The sequence below is a fragment of the Triplophysa rosa genome, linkage group LG7, assembly GCF_024868665.1.
Source record: "Triplophysa rosa linkage group LG7, Trosa_1v2, whole genome shotgun sequence".
Classification (NCBI taxonomy): Eukaryota; Metazoa; Chordata; class Actinopteri; order Cypriniformes; family Nemacheilidae; genus Triplophysa; species Triplophysa rosa.
Window position 1 is genome coordinate 19,053,633 of NC_079896.1, and position 16,478 is coordinate 19,070,110.

General features: G+C 38.3%; 1 protein-coding gene across 1 annotated transcript; it reads right to left on the reverse strand.

Moving 5' to 3' along the window:
* Window positions 1-94: 94 nt before the first annotated feature.
* nol11 (nucleolar protein 11) lies at window positions 95-10,084 on the reverse strand. Its single transcript, XM_057337791.1, has 18 exons — window positions 9,907-10,084; window positions 9,610-9,723; window positions 9,456-9,512; window positions 8,952-9,100; window positions 8,795-8,852; window positions 8,518-8,659; window positions 7,265-7,468; window positions 7,063-7,139; window positions 6,851-6,974; window positions 6,672-6,769; window positions 5,694-5,759; window positions 5,423-5,607; window positions 5,207-5,332; window positions 4,839-5,066; window positions 3,478-3,556; window positions 1,159-1,251; window positions 968-1,075; window positions 95-872 (listed from the first exon to the last, which is right to left on the reverse strand). The coding sequence occupies exons 1-18, from the start codon at window positions 10,051-10,053 to the stop codon at window positions 759-761; spliced, it is 2,169 nt and encodes a 722-aa protein (XP_057193774.1). The 5' UTR covers window positions 10,054-10,084; the 3' UTR covers window positions 95-758.
* Window positions 10,085-16,478: the final 6,394 nt, after the last annotated feature.

Here is a 16,478-nt window from a genome sequence, read left to right on the forward strand (position 1 = left end):
TTTATCCCATTTGATGTTATATAAAATATATATAAAATTGATATATAAAAGAAAATAACCATCAATAAGAACAAACACTTGTGTGAATATATATTTCTGTGGTTTATTGTCAGTAGGTGACTCAAATCAGGTGATTGTCTCACATAGTATCATGAGAAATAAGAAAATAGGAAATTCTTTCCCCAAATGATAATAGTTGGATGGCCATGAGCTCATTTTTCCTCCAAGACATGTTTCTTTTTAACATCATGTTATGTTAGAAGCAGCATTTCAACGATTTTAAATTTCAGTCCAGTCTTTGTCAAGGCAACAATGTTGGTCCAAACTTTATATGTAATCTAAATATTATAATATATTAAACTAGATATTAGAGAAAATTGTACACAACAAAGTTGCCTTAAATCAAAAACAATTTTCTGTCTTCTAATTGCGCATTACAAATAGGCCACCACATCACTCAGAAGTAAAATAGGCAAATGGGATTAATTGATTTGGGATGGGATTAAATATAAAAAAGTACAGATATATCCAAATCATATTTTTGACGAGCCTCTATGGGACAGTCGGAAAATACTAATATAAAATATTATTATCCATCAATTGATAACTTATACAAAATATTTTTGAATGATTAACAAAGAAACGAGTTGGAAAAAATACATAGAAATACATGGAGAGAAAAAAACCACTGTTAATGAGCTTGCACAAAATTAAGCTCACTGGCAGAATTTTATTAAAAAATTATCTGTACAGGACATTTAAAAGAGCTCAATCACTTTTATGGAGTAAACGCCAGAATCTTCAGATTGCTTGTCTTTCTTGAGCACTTGAAGACTTCCCTCAATTTTGTCCAGTTCAGCATAAAGTTTGACCTGAGAACAATTCCAAAATATAATTTCAGCATAATAGAATTGATACAGAAAGCTATGAACGCTAGTTCTCATCTGCATTAGGAAACATGCCTTACCTGTGATCTCACAAACTTGTGAAGATCAGAAACCAGCCTTTTAGCTTCAGGTGCCATAACCAAGACTGTGAAATGAGCATCTAGTAATAAACAAACCCAGTCCACGATCTTGAAAATAAAACGAAAACATCTTAACACAAATGTAAACTTAATCCAACAGTTTTAAATTGTATGTACAGGTTGTGACAGACCTGGGCCATGCTTGGAGAGCGTAGAGCTTGGATTTGTATGCCTGCCTCATGAGAATATCGAAGATAAAGGAACTGTAGATACTGTAGAAAGAGCTGGAAACAAAAAACAGGTAATGAGAGAGACAGAATGTTAACTGTTTGAACTTCTCTTGACCTCGACCTCACGTCAACGCTTAAGGTCAGTTTATGGTTCTGCATAGGACCTACGCCGTAACATACGGCGTAGCCTACGTACGTAGACGACGCCGTCGTGAACATTTATGGTTCTGCGTTGAGAGTATGCGTCATACTGCAATTACACCGCCGAAACGCTAGTTGGCTCTTTGTGTTTTCACGGGTTTGCTCTTCTTCGCCGATGTTTTGTGTGTGTGTATGCTAGTGTTTGCAAACGACAATGGAAGCTGATCGCATCTTAACGGAGTTGGAGCTGATCGAAGTAGAAAAACAGTTACTTTTAATTAAATTACTTAAACAAAAAGATAGAAACTCTTTATAGTCCGCCGAAGAGGAGTCATACAGATGCGTGTATTTCCGAACCTCTTCAATCAGACGCTCAGTAACTTGGTCGATGTCGATGCTCACCATGTTGTTCTTTTGTGGACTCTGAACTTGCCGGAAGAAGACACCAGAGAAGAAGATGCCGGAAATGCGTAGAAGGAAGTACGATGCTGCCAAACCGACCAATCACAGCGCTTGCGGTCCGCGTAGGGTCCGCGTTGAGTTGACGCGTTGTTACATTTTTGGAGAGGTGCGCGTCAGGCTACGGCGTAGGGTATGCACAGGGTACGCGGCTCTGCGTAGGCTACGCAGAACCATAAACTGACCTTTATCCTGCACCTAGCACAGTTTATTGACTTGTCGTGATAACACTGTAAGGGGCGCCACATCGAGTTGGAAATAGTTCAACTTTTTAGAGTGCCGTGCATGCACGCACCGCAGGTCATTTGACTAGAGAAAGCGGCTTGCGTTTTCTGCGCGGTTTAAGATGCGAAATGTGAATCACCCCTAATAGAATAGTTCTCTTTAATATTCACTTGCACAAAACAGTTGATCTCTTTAAAGATCGGGTAACTTGCTATTTCATGCATTCTGACTTCTCATGCTTGACATGGTCAACTTGTTAAAAAAACGAGTTGGAAGTATGATGTAGTATTTCTGTGCTTGATACACTCTCCCAGCACTCAAACTTGTTTCGGAAAGTTTTTTATAAGTCTGGATCCCTGTTCCGTAACAGGGATCCTATTCCTTTTATTGGGCAATTCTCCAGGAAAAGCATGCCCACGGCAATGCAAAAGAAATAGCCTGCTCACGCGTCAACCGACGAGCTGGCTGCACTGTGGGCCTGCAACTGCAGTTCGTTACTCTCATGATAGTGAGATAAGTTGAGCTGTTTGTGTTTGTTTACGGCATTTCAGTGATGGATGTCATAAACGGTGGATATAATGCTGGATTTGGAGATCATTTGAAACGTTTGAAAGATGCCGGACATGAACTGCACACGGTAAGTCAAACTAAGTCATATGTGTGTGTTTGGTTTGCAATCGGCACGTATGTGCATAATGTAAAAAAACACGAAGGGATTAATGCGATTGATGATGTATTGTGTGCTCGTGCTATAGTTCCATCCCCCTGCCTGCCTCCAGCAGCTCGTCTTTTTCCGGAAATCGTACAGCTGTATCTCTATTTTATAAATTTGATCGAACTAAATACTCGTCGAAGAAACTACGTATGGAATACTATTGTATAGGTACTCAAGATTAATATGAGATTGGCAGAAACTGCGTGTGTTACCCGATCTTTAAATGTTTAATAGCATTGCATGTTTAGCATTCCAAACCCATTGATATACATTTTTTTTGCCACAAATACTTTTCTTAAATCCATCAATTGTTTTTAACTGTAAAGTGTCATATTGGATTGAAAGACGCTAAAGTAAATGAGAACAATAATTTTTTTTGTGAGGAATTTGTGAAAATCTTACATACATACAAAAAATCTAAATGTTGCAATAAGTGGTGCTTTCTCAAGAACATGCCCCATGACATTTACAAATTAATGAAATGTTTGATTAAAAACAATCTAAGGCATAAATATAAACAATCCTATGGCACACTGTGGCACTACATACTTTATATTATATAAAATATCTTCATGATTAAAGATATGTTCTTTCAACAAGACCTAGCAATATTAACAACCATTATTTAGGAAATTACTATGTGAATGGACATAGAACGGTAGGTTACAGAAAACCTTAAACTGAAAAAAAAATCTGAGCACTTCAATTATTTTTTAAATCATTGGATTGCGGATACTCACAATGACATGTGGAACTGTGAGATCTTTTAGATGTGGCAGCAGGAGTCTGTCACTGTACGCTGTCTGCACAACATCATTTCTAATAGGAAGGTTAAAGAAAATATGGAAACTATGCCCCCTAGAAATAATACAGACCTGCAAACTTGGAAGTGGTGAAAAATGGGACAGTTATACAATGGGGGGGATTTAGGTTGGGTGCGGAGCGATGGGTCTGGGGGAATCCTCCCCATAATAATTTTTCCCCATAATTTGTCATGTAAAAAAAAAGGTAAATTATGCATTCTGACTCTGACAAGAAAAAAGACTATATTTGCTTCAATAAAAAAAATAACTCGCACCAGCCCCATTTTGCTGGTCAAAATTTTTTCTTCAGTCTTTTGGCCTGCACAAGTTTTTCATGACACCTATGGAGCAGCATCTAATCACATGGTACCTCATCTCGTGATCTCAGTGCACCAAGTCGATATTAAAATGATCTTTATTTGTCTACGTTTTCTGAGAGGTGCACCTTCCTAAATCTCTTCTAATACAAAGGATGTGTGTCCATCGCAAGCAAAGCGCTTGTGCATCTGACGTTTAGGTTTTAAAACATGCAGGATTGAGAAATTAAAGTGAGGGACTGATGTTAAAATAGTTATTAAGAGAGATAAAGTGCAGGACCTGATTGATGCAAGTTATAACAGATCAAAAAGAAAAAAAAATTAGTTCGAGCTTTCATAAAAAAGAAGTTCAAAAAGCAGATACAAGCAATACAAAAGTAATCCGCGTGGCTCCTGATGACATTTTAATGTTTTATGAAGCTCATTGATCTGTCTCTAAATATATCATCTGTAAACTACAGCTTCTGTGAAGGAAACTTCAGACGAATAACAATCGCACCCAAGTGCCGTACTCACTTAGAAGGGCAGAGCTCTAGAAGTGGAGGGAGACTGGCAACTGTATCTCATAACATATAGCCGTTTCGATCACACGGGCGAAATGAATAATAAATATCAACGCCATGTTCTCTTTATCCGAGACGACACTTTTCATTTGTCCCTTTCAGCAATGCTTTTCACAGGCGCAAAAATGACGTTAAGAACATGCTTTTCCTGCCGCATCTGTGCCTGATGCCATGATGTTGCCTATATTATTGAATGCTGTGTATTGAATGTTCAAAATATGGCACCCCGATGACTTACTTTTTATAAATCATTAAGGACCCCCCACTGGGCAAAAACTCTTCGGATCTATACGATTCACAACAATTCCATATCTGGATTCAAAACAGCAAATTTTGCCAAAAAAAAGCGGCGAGTTTACAGGTATGATAGTAAATCACATGAAAGTTTTTGTTGTAAAGCATCATGGGTGAAGGATACAGTAGGGTGCTCTTGTATAAGCCCACAGGACATTTTATATCCAGGTGTAGGGGGTCTCTCTGTGGCTTGCTGGGGGTGTGAGATCCACTGTCCTCGGGTGTTGAGGAACAGAAACCATTCTGCTGGCCAACCTCCTCTTCTGATGGGCATCCAATCTGAGTCAGAACTTTCATGAACATCACACTATCCATGTCAAGATTTACAGAGTCAATCTCGGAGTCTGGAGTACTAAAGACAGAGACGCAAAAACACAAAGAAAAAACTCTGAGAGCAAGGACTTTTCAGATTTTAAAAGACCTAGAAATAAAGAAAATGAACAGTGAAATTTTAAATACTAAAAGTGTAACTATCTGGTGAACAGGACTTACCTGAGAATAGCTTTGAGATAGGCACAAGTGATAGCTTCAGGTATGTCAGGGAAAAGCTGGAAAGCAGTCTGACAGAGATCAAAGTCTTTCTTTTCCAGAGCCAACAGCAACATTCCAGGACAAACGCTGCACAAAATGATAACATCAGCATGAAATACACCAAAAAGAAAGCCCTTGTAGATGGGTGGAGGATTTTGTCAGATGTTTTGCTCAAACCTGTGACAGAGGTACTGTGTATTTAACAGCTGTAGAAATGCACTGTGAGGGTAGAAGTTGCCATCCATCTGAGATCTTGACACTAGTTCTAAAGCTATTCTGCCTGCTGCCAGCTGGAGGTCAGTCTGTGAAGCTCGGCAAATAAACTCACCCACTACAACCTGAACCGCTTCTAATGTCTCCGTCTGGCAAAAAAAAAAAATGTTTTAAACACGTCCGCAGAACTTCCACAGAATGAGCTATTTTATAATTAAGAAAAGCACCCTAATACCTTAATGTGCTCGGTAAGTTGATCGACTGTCTGTGCGGAGGATGTGCCCTTAACATTAGAACCATTCTTTAAAAAAACATTAAGAGAACAGTCACAAAAAAAAACATAACATACCTCATGTTTAGTTGCATTGATTGAACTTTGAATAGAAAGAAATGGCTAGAATATCTGAAAAATAACAGCCTTATTTTAACACTTTAAAACCCGTATGACTAGGGATGTAACGATTCACTCAGCTCACGATGCGATGCGAGTCACGATTCTGATCTCACGATGCGATTTAGTCACGATTTACTCACGATTTATTTTGAAAAAATGAGTTGAAACAAATTAGAAATGAACAACTTCCCTTGCATTATTTCTTAAATGCTTCACGTTTCTTTGTATGATAAAATAATGTTTTATTTCAAATAACAAAACTAAACTGCAATTTTATAACAAATTAATAATAGAAAAAGTCTCTTTAATATAAACAAACTAATACTGTATGTGCTTTTCTTGGATTTTTTTGAATTTAAGAAATATCAGCATCCACGTTTAGATTTGCAGTGAAAATAGCGGCCCCTGCTGTTCAAAAAATGTATCGCGATTCAGTTCAAGCCTCAACCGATTTGAATCGTTGCTCATTACAACCGATTTTCAACCGGCTCACGGTGAATCGTTACATCCCTACGTATGACCCTTTAAAGGGATGGTTCACCCAAAAATCTAAATTCTGTCATAATTTACTCACCCTCATTTCAAACCTGTATGAATTTCTTTGTTCTGTTAAACACAAAGGAAGATATTTGAAGAATGTCAGAACCAAAACTGATCTCATCCCCCATTGACTCCCATGATATTTATTTTCCCTACTCTGGCAGCAAAAGGGGAATGAAATCTGTTTGGTTACTGACATTCAATAATAAAAATGACAGAATTTTCATTTTTGGGTGAACTATCCCTTTAACATGTCCAGTGCCGTTGAGTGTGTCTTACCACTTGTCTGGTTGAAATCCTTCTTGTTTCTTGTGTCTTTGTGATATCACCATGTGGCTGGGTGGTCCAGAAAGACACAAGGGCACACGACTGTGACTCTGATGAAACAAAGGCATCTATATTAGGGTCACACTAGAAAAGAAGAAAATACATCCCATATTCGAACAGAAAGTCTTTACCACTCTGTCTAGACTGCTTCAGTCTTCCCATGGCAGCTGCGAGAGAAGATTTCCGGCACTCAAAGGGAATAACTGATAATGTCTTTCCATGGGGTACATAGAGCTTCCCACCATAACACCACAACTGCAGCACAAACATTTTGTTATTACTCACCTCCAGATAAAACAGACAGATGTTATCTTCCTTAGAGTTAAAAAGATGTTATTCTCACCTGTGTAAACAATCCTCCTGGCATCTCTTTACTAGCCTGAAGAGTTTGGAAGTGAATATTCCAAATGCACAGATAATCTGCAGATAAAGAAATATCACATATCTCACTAATAATTCCAAGCAGACAACGAGAGATTAATGAAAGACGCACTTTCATGCAGTTGTGGAGAACATGAGAACAATGGAATATCAGGTGTAAGGACCTTTGTTAGCTCCAGCAGACGGATGGGGGAATCCAACTACAGCCAGATGAGCCTCATCAAGCACAACTGCAGCAGCGGATGTTACCTGCCCCTCCCCAACTGATAGGCTGAGACACACGGAGCGAGGCAGCTTCTGGGCACCTTCAGCTCCTGTGCTTGAAGTTCTGAGTGACAATACACTCTCATACACACTGCCATTAGAGTCTGAATGAGAGCAGAGATATTCGGCTGCCATAAGTACACAATTGCCAGTTAGGATTGGCATTAGGGGTGTAACGATACGCATATTCGTATTGAACCGTTCGGTACAAGGCTTTCGGTTTGGAACGCATTACAAACCGTACGGTTCGTTTGACTAATCCCAAAATAAAATAAAATTGCTTAAAGTGTGTGAAATATGATGTTCTCAGTGCGACTTCGCAACCCAAATGATGTAAAAGGCAATGTGCTGTCTGCCATTCACACCCAAAGAAAAACACAATTACACTTAACCGTTACTCCAGTCAGGCATATGTTGGACTAGCGCGTAGCAATATGGCCAGTAACGTGAATGTGATTACCAGACCAGAAATAGAAGATCCTCCAAAAACCAACAGGTCTGGTGTTTGGGACCACTTTGGTTTCCCTGTAAATTATGAGGGGGATGGCAAGAGAGTGGTGGATAAAAACACTACGGCATGTCGCATCTGGTACAGGACAATAAGATACATTACAGGGATGCAAACTCATCAGGGTGAAAAAAGGTGACAATGATGCGAGACCCCGCCAAGTTACGCTATACAGTATATTGAATATAGTCAGTTTATATATAGTTATATATATAATTATTACAATTTGTATTTCATATTATTCAGTGCACATAATCAGAATAGTCCATGGTCTGCTAAAAGTGTCTAGAATAAACAACCACATGAAGAGTTTATTTGCAATACCAGATAACTCTTTTTTTTTTGTTCATTTTCATAAATCATGTTTATCGTGTTTTTACTGTGTTACTTATCTGTATTTTTTTAGTTATTATTACTTCATCAAAACAATCCCAACTGTTTAAATGATCTTACTTGGAATGCACAATAAAAAAACATAATAAATCAAAATGAACAAAAACAGAGTTCTGTTTTTGCAAACTCTTCACATTTACTTCAAGGTGCTCTGTTCACACAACAGCTTACAGTTACAGCTCTAGTCTAAACATGAATGAACTGTCAAACTCGTAATGTTATACTATTTGCACAGCATGCCTGTAAACTTACACAAGGAGATCAAGTGTATGTTGCTGCCCCTGCATGTGGCAGAGAAGCTAAGAGGTGTAGAGAGACCCGGCTCATTCTCAAATACGTGTTTCACCAGAGTGTTGGGGTTAAAATTCTGAACATAGAGGCAGTGCTCTCCTCTCTAAAACAAAGACAGTCACATAAGAGCTGAAATACATACATTATGCAGCAAAAAAACATTTATATCACATATTGGATTTCTTTTTAGAAAATGTCTAATACTACATTTAGAACGGTGAAAAAGTTGGAACTGAACCTGCTCTGTGGTGAACAAAACAACAAGCTGTTGATCTGCATTAATGATAGTACTCCACCTAAAAAAAAGAAAAGAACACGAACCCATACACTTTAGGTCTTGACCACGCAGAGAACACTAACAAAAAATCCAACTAAAGAAAAGTGACACCACCGACCTGATAACCTCCTCCTCTGACAAGACTTTCTCTATGGGTTGCTGTGGTGCAGCAAGCAGTGAATTCAGGAACCTAACAGCTCCATGACGGAACAACACCACCGGCTCAAAGCCAGGGGTGGACAACAATCTGAACACATCAGCTGAAACCTGTAAACAGTCAGGAATATTAGCTCTGGGACGCTGAAAACCACACCAAATTGGGGCACTCATGGAGCAAAGTCTTGGATAATAAATTTCAATGCATCAGATGACTTATCCAAAAGTACAAGCAAGCAGTCTAGAATAGATGCAGCTATCATCTAGGGGTGGGGGAGAATCTAGAAATATCAAGGATGGATATCATTCATATTCATTTGTTTTATTCTAGTCTTTCCTTATAGACAAGGAAATAATTTAACATCTAAAGCTTGTTGACCATAAATACAATGAATACATGAAATAAAATGGATTCTATTACATGTGATGTTAGATTCTATTAAGTGATGTTTCACAAAACACTTACTGTTGCTTTAAAAGCTTTATCAATGTTAACATCATCACCCTTCCAAGTTCTGACAACCTACAACACAAAAAGGACCGCTTGTCAAACAAAACTGCCTTAATTCACAACTACCTCTTAATCAGAATAAACATTGTTTTACAATCTTCATTTTTACCTTATCATCTGTAACAACCACATACTCCTGATTCTGTGTGTTAAACACAACAGGACTGGTGATGATTTGTCCCTGCTTTACCGTCCAGCTGCCCAGAGGCTTCTGGTCAGACACCTGGTAATACAATTTACAAAAAATGTTTTCACCACATATTAGATATTGTTACCAACCGTGTGTGAATAACATCAAAATAACTATAAAATAAAATGCTGTATGTTAAAATAAAGAGAGACAATTATGCAGCCACGCGTGATATAGATTCTCATTAGAAAAAGGATGCTGTCTAAATCAGTTTACCTTGTAAACAGTTGCAGATCTCAAGGAGTCCGTGACGAGAACATGGTCAACGTCGCCGTACAATTCAACTCCCTGAATTGCTAAATTCGACGTGTTTTGCAACGGTGCAAATCCACACAGCGTGTACCCCTCGTACAACGCTGCCATGTTTTCGCATGTATAGCGTGGTTTTTACTATCGCGAGATTACACGGTCCAACTGCAGAACTACAGAATTTCCAAACAATAATTGCAACACTGCCTCGTAGTGGTTTGGAGCATGCGTTGCATTCTAAAAGGCCTAATGATCTATGACCACTATTGAAAAAACACTGCAAGTACCACGGAAAACTTAAGGTTATTATTTTGTATAGTTATTTTATTGCTGTTACTGTTCTGTAAATTATTACTCAACGATATTTGTTCGTCCTTTGTATTAAAGAAATAACAAGTAAAACACATTAGCTAGCAAGTATTATTTTGAGTTACCAGTAGAAGAACCGTTACTTGGCTAAACTTAAATGTGACAAAATTACACGACCCATTAAAACAAATTGTTTATTTATAAAATGATTATACAATAAACATTTAAATATAAATTAAGATTTTAAATTGATTAAAATATAAATAGTTATATTATTAGCCACTAGCCAGACCAAACAATCACAGACCGGAAGTTAACTTCGGCCCAGGTGCATGTGTCCGATGAAACTAATGGAATAAGACTCTGGAAATCAATTCAATAATTACTTTAAATTGAAAGGAGGGGTCCTTAAAGCTGTTCATGGTGTAAACTTATTTTTGAAATACAGTGCGTTCTTTTTTAAGGCTTACAGCCCGTTGTGACATACAGTATGTCACCACAGTATTTTTGTTATTTGTTCGATGGCGAAATGTGGTTGAAACAGGTTAAATATATTACATTTAAAATTACAGTTATTAAATGGGTTGAATTTTTACTTTGAGTAATAACTTTTTACTTTTAGTAATAAAAATAAGCTTTATTTTTTTGACCCTACATGTACCAACCAGGACCACTATTTCGGAAATGTTGTAATGCAAGCACAAAAGTCACATCACATTACCTAACCCAGATGTTCGTAGATGTCCCCATTCCAAAGTGACAATCCCTATGCCTACTCGTGTACACAATCAGGGTATAATCGGGGTATCTTCCGTTCATTCCATATCCGTTTTCAAATAAAAACGGAAAAACTTTCATTCTTTTATTTCTTTCACAAAATAAAAAAGGAAAAACGTTTTTTTTAAAAAGTAGAAATATTACCTTTTTCTATATTTTGTTTAAACTGGGAAAATTAAATAATGAACATATAAAATAATGAATAATGCCTGTTTTTCAACCATGAGCTACAGTACGTTTTTTGCAAACAGTTGCAAATGTCACCAACAGGGGGTGCAAAGACGCTGCAAAGCAGTCATTCAGGTCAATTTACACAAACTACTATGGCATTTAGCAGGACACGCAGACGTGAACTTTAGCAAGGGAAGAGTAAATAACCCTATTTAAGAACTTAAGAACATATTTCTGAAATGGACAGCTCTGTACATCACCACAGTAAACACATATGTAATGTATAGCTTGCGCTTTGCCAGACTTACCATACACAAAGAAAATATTTGTAACATGTTCAAAATGTTGTCTGTAAAGTCACTTTGTTTAATGTTGATACATGTGTGCACTTATTTGTTATTTGATGGTGTTGTTTGATGAGCATGAGCATGGACTGGGCAGTGCCGTAGGTCTGCGATGCACTGTTTTCTCGTCCCGCTCCCTCTGAATTTTATTCCGCACCGATCCTCTCCTGCTGAGAATTCACCCTGTTCACTGTCTGCATTATATATACATGTGTTTCTCTTTTTATCTTCGGTGTGTATGTTTACTTCTGTGCTTCTTTGTGATAGACTCCGGTATGTGCCTGTTGAGTGTATGAGTTTTAGCGTGTGTATGTGTCTGGTGTGTGTGTGTGTCGTGTTCTGTGCATGAGTTTGTGTGCGTGAGTGGGTGTCTCTGTGTGTGTGTGTTGTGCATGAGGGTGTGTTCGGTGAGTCTGTGTTGTGAGCGTATGTGCTTGCTTCTGTGCTTGTGCGTTGTGTCTGTGTCACTTTGCTCTTCATTTTTTACTTTCTTCTTTCTTTCTATACATTTTATGGATTGCTTGTAGGTATCATGTTTCACAGCTGCTTTGTGAAAATTGTAAAAAAGTTGGGTTGAGTTCACCCGCTATTTGCTTAAGAATGATTTTTGTCCCACGCAGCACATATGCAGTCCTCAGATCAGGCTGTACTTTTTTTATGAACGTATGTTTTTTATGAGCAGTTGCAAATGTTACTAACAGGGGAAGCAAAGATGCTGCTAAGCAACTACAGTCATTCAGGTCCATTTACACAAACTATTATGGCATTAGCAGGACTTGCAGATGAGATCCTTAGCAAGAAAAGAGTTAACAGCCACTTACGGACATATTTCTGAACTAGACAGCAATGTACATGATGGCAGTAAATATATATAGCTTGCACTTTGCCAGACTTACCATAAACAAAGAGAATATTTCAAAATGTTGTGTGTAAAGTCACTTTGTTTAATGTTAATGCATGTGTGCACTTATTTTTTGTTATTTGATGGTGTTGTTTGATTATGAAACTCCTCCCCCTGTTTTTGAGTGTGGAGAACTGGGCAGTGCCGTGTCGCAGGTCTGGACCCAACCGCTCTCGCTGAGAATTCACTCCGTGTTCACCCGCAATGATTTTTGTCCTGACCCGACGGATCCCTTTAAATTTCAATCACGTTTCCAGATCTCACATTTAAAAATGAGGTAACATGCTATTTCATGCATTCTGACTTCTTTACACCGTTGAACGTGCTGGCTTCTCAAGCTTAATGCGGTCAACTTGTCAAAAAACGATTTGAACGTATGATGTAGTAGTTCTGTGTTCGATTCACTCCGCTAGGGTTCGTACAGGTTTCGGAAAGTTTCTTTCGAAGATGGATTCCCGTTTCATAACAAGGGTTCTTAGTCCCTTGTTGGACAATTCTCCAGGAAAAGCACGCCCACGTTTCATCCAGTGAGCAAAAGAGCACGCCCACGTGCGAGTGTGAGAGAAAGAGCACGCCTACGCATTAACCAGCCAGCGTGAGAAAGAGCACGCCCATCAATGCCGCTTCACTCAGCTGACGGACGTTTAGCTGGGTTTGTTTGCTCACTGCATTTCAGTGATGAATGTTATATAAACAGTGGATATAACGCTGGATTTGGAGATCGCTTGAAACTGATAGATGGAGTGTTTCCAGTGCTAAAAGATGCCGGACATGAACCGCACGCGGTAAGTCAAACTGGAGCCATTGAGAGAGAAAGTTGCGCCAACTCTGTTGACTCCAATGGAACAGTTTTTTCACATCAATGGCAGTTTATGGAGCCTCTCAATAGTTCCCGGAAGTTACTAGTAAGGCATGGAGCTGCAGTAAAACAGACCGATTGTGACAAACTTTTAACCCATTTAAAGACGTACTGCAAGTCATTTAATGAATAAAAAAATGAAAGAAATAAAGCATTTAAAGAGAAAACATCACTTCCTGGAACTATCTCAGGCTCCATGAATTACTTGACATGCAAATTTTTTTAACTTCTTTTGACGCGACTCTCTCTCTCAATGGCTCTGAGTCAAACCAAAGATATTAATATTAACAAGATGCGCCACTGCCGTTACAATGAATGGCGAGGAATGCAAAGCTCTGTATGGCCGCTTTAGGGAAGGAAGTCCCGCCTTCCAGTAAAATGAGCCAATCGTCAATCAGTAAAGACTGACGATTCTCTGGGTCGGGGCTCTCGTGAGGCGCAGTAGATGAGGCGACCTCGAAAAATTAGATTTTTAGTGCAATTTAAGCTTAAAAACTAAAGTTATGATACGGTTAATATCATGTTTACTTATTGATCGGAAATATGCTGTTTAATTGTGATTTTTGCCAGCTATTTTAGAAATATATGCCTTCCCCCATTCAAGTAGATAGGACTGTGGACTTACTATGATGTAAATAGCTGCCCAGAGTCAAGTCTTATGGGGGGTCCCCACCATAAGATTTTTTTTGGTCGGGGTTAGTCTCGCAATATACAATTTATACAAAATACACAATATATTTGATCATAATATGCATAATTATATACTATTTATTAAAAACAGGCTTACATAAAAGAACAGTCTTCTTTTACTGTATTTTGGATCAAATCAATGCAGGCTTGGTGAACAGAAAGGACTTTTGAACAGTAGTGTACGTCCAACAGAATAATTCTAGCATTATTTACCAATGTAGTATTTACTATTTTCCCTAAAAACAACTGAATGATTGACACTGTGATAATAATGTTTGTTCTTGCTTAAATGCAAGAAACTAGTTTATTAGACATTAAAAATATAAATTGTGACAAGACCGGCTATCAGTCTGTGTGTTAGTGTTGTGGGGATTTTTCAACGATTTCAGTGCAGTTTACATAGTTACGTCCAGTAGGTGGCGGCAAGGGACAGTTATGAGTGAGTGTGTCAGTCAGCAGACTATTCAACCATTTCAGTCCAAAAGTTTTATTCGGCTTTATTCAGGAACTAACTATGGCTATCAATATGTCAATCATTGCTATTTCAAGAGTGAATCCCGCATTAATATGCCGATGTAATTCCGAAACTTTCCAGCGTGTATGTGGCCGTTGGTCTTAGCAGCATGAAAAACAAGTTTTATACAATTCTGAATGGATTATATATAAATTAGCACAGAAACCGCACCATGAGCACTCCCTTTATAATTACTAAAAAACTGTCACTCATCTTCATCGAGATCTCTAGCACCCCAGAACCAGGCCTAATAATAATTTACGCAAGAAATACAAAAGCCCCGACATTGAGTTGAAAAATATAGTGGAAATATATATAAAGAGAGAAAATTACCCCTCAAAAAAGTAGAAGCTTCCTCGTGGAGGTTTATTATTGTCCATTTTTTAGCTGAAGTTACCTTCACCGTAGCGACGCCGATAAATCAGTGACGTCAACGATGTTCTGCGTTTAGCGGTCTTTAGACGTGGGGCGGGGCGTTTAAAATTTAAAGAGACATGACAACTAGCCCATAAACAAACTTAATATAAATTATTGTAAATAATGAAGTCACGAAATTTACCATATCCATTGCATGAATTTAATTTGTCACTATCATTTTTACTCAAATAAAAATATCTGAGGTAAGTCTAAGTCTATTTTTTACTTCTTATCCCTAATGCTTTATGGGGGGTCCCGGATCCCCCCAGCCCCCCTTCAATTCGAGCACTGACTAATAACTTAATGCTTTCTCATGTTTCGTGGTACATTCTTCATTGCTTAGCGGCGAGCGACTATGTAATTAGTGTAGCTTACAGCCCCCTCTGCTGGTGTAAATAATCACTACATGGTTGCTCTGGTACGCCGCAGGATTTGTTGATCGGGGTTTTTTTGCGTATTTCTTCTGGTTGTTTTGGACGTGCTGTAAAACGGGGACATTCCCGGGGACAGAATACCAAAAACCGGGACTCCGGGGACGTTTGGTCACCTTACCCTAGGATTACGAGCAAAGAGGGCACCATTTTTTAGAGTGTAGGCAAAATACCAATAATCACTTTTTAAACCAAATCACTTTTTAAACCAATTTAATGCAAGAAATGTCCTGACCGTCTCCCCTCTGTAGGGTCCCGCGGGGATGCAGACCTCTAGTAGACAATCCATTAAGCCCACAACCCTCAATACAAACCCTTTCAGGTGGCATCAAACGTATTTATACTGTAAAATATTAGTGATCAAGGCTTTAAAAAAAAGGCGTACATGTCTAAAACTGGCTCATATTAGCCTTGTAGCATTGCTCCCCCTTTCGGCGACCTTTGCAACTGTTCATGAGAAAATATAGGCTACTAGCCCATGGTTAAAATGCAGCCTAAGATGTTCATTATTTCATTTTCCCAGTTTAAACAAAATATAGAAAACGATAACAATTATTCTTTTCTTAAAAATAATTTTCGTTTTTGATTTGAAAACGAATATTGAATGGACGACAGATACCCTGATTAGTGTTCCCTTCCCTAAGGGCCCTTCGGAGGGCGATATATCCCGTTTGATCACACAGGTCATCTTTAAAAGGCAGTGATAAATCTTTCCAGATCATCACCAGGGTTCAGAAACTGTTGGTATAAGTAAACATTAGGATGTTTACAATCACAGAAGCACGAGAAACATGCGATTACTGTATATTTTTACTGATTGTTACGAACTGACCCTTGACAAAATGGTAAGTTACTAAAGTTCCGTGGGGGCGAAATTAAACTCTGTTGCGACCTTTATACAGTATATGGTTGCGACTCTTATTTTCACTGGCGCCCATATAACTACGTGTGCATTTTAACAAATCAGCTAGTACTGATTTTACAGGAATAATAGTCATAAGGATTTCCCTTTTCATAGTAGATTTAGTAAACTTACAATATACAGGGTGCGTTGAATCACTTCCAGGTGCTAGGAGATGAGCGGTCCACTCACAATTCAACACGAACAGCGTTGAGACTAATAAAT

Coding starts and splice junctions, on each gene's coding strand:
- nol11 (XM_057337791.1), bottom strand. CDS start 10,053: ATGGCAGCGTTGTACGAGGGGTACACGCTGTGTGGATTTGCACCGTTG. Junction 5,608..5,693: donor AACTTACCGAGCACATTAAG/GTATTAGGGTGC, acceptor TTTTTTTGCCAG/ACGGAGACATTAGAAGCGGT. Junction 5,333..5,422: donor ACACAGTACCTCTGTCACAG/GTTTGAGCAAAA, acceptor CATTTTGTGCAG/CGTTTGTCCTGGAATGTTGC.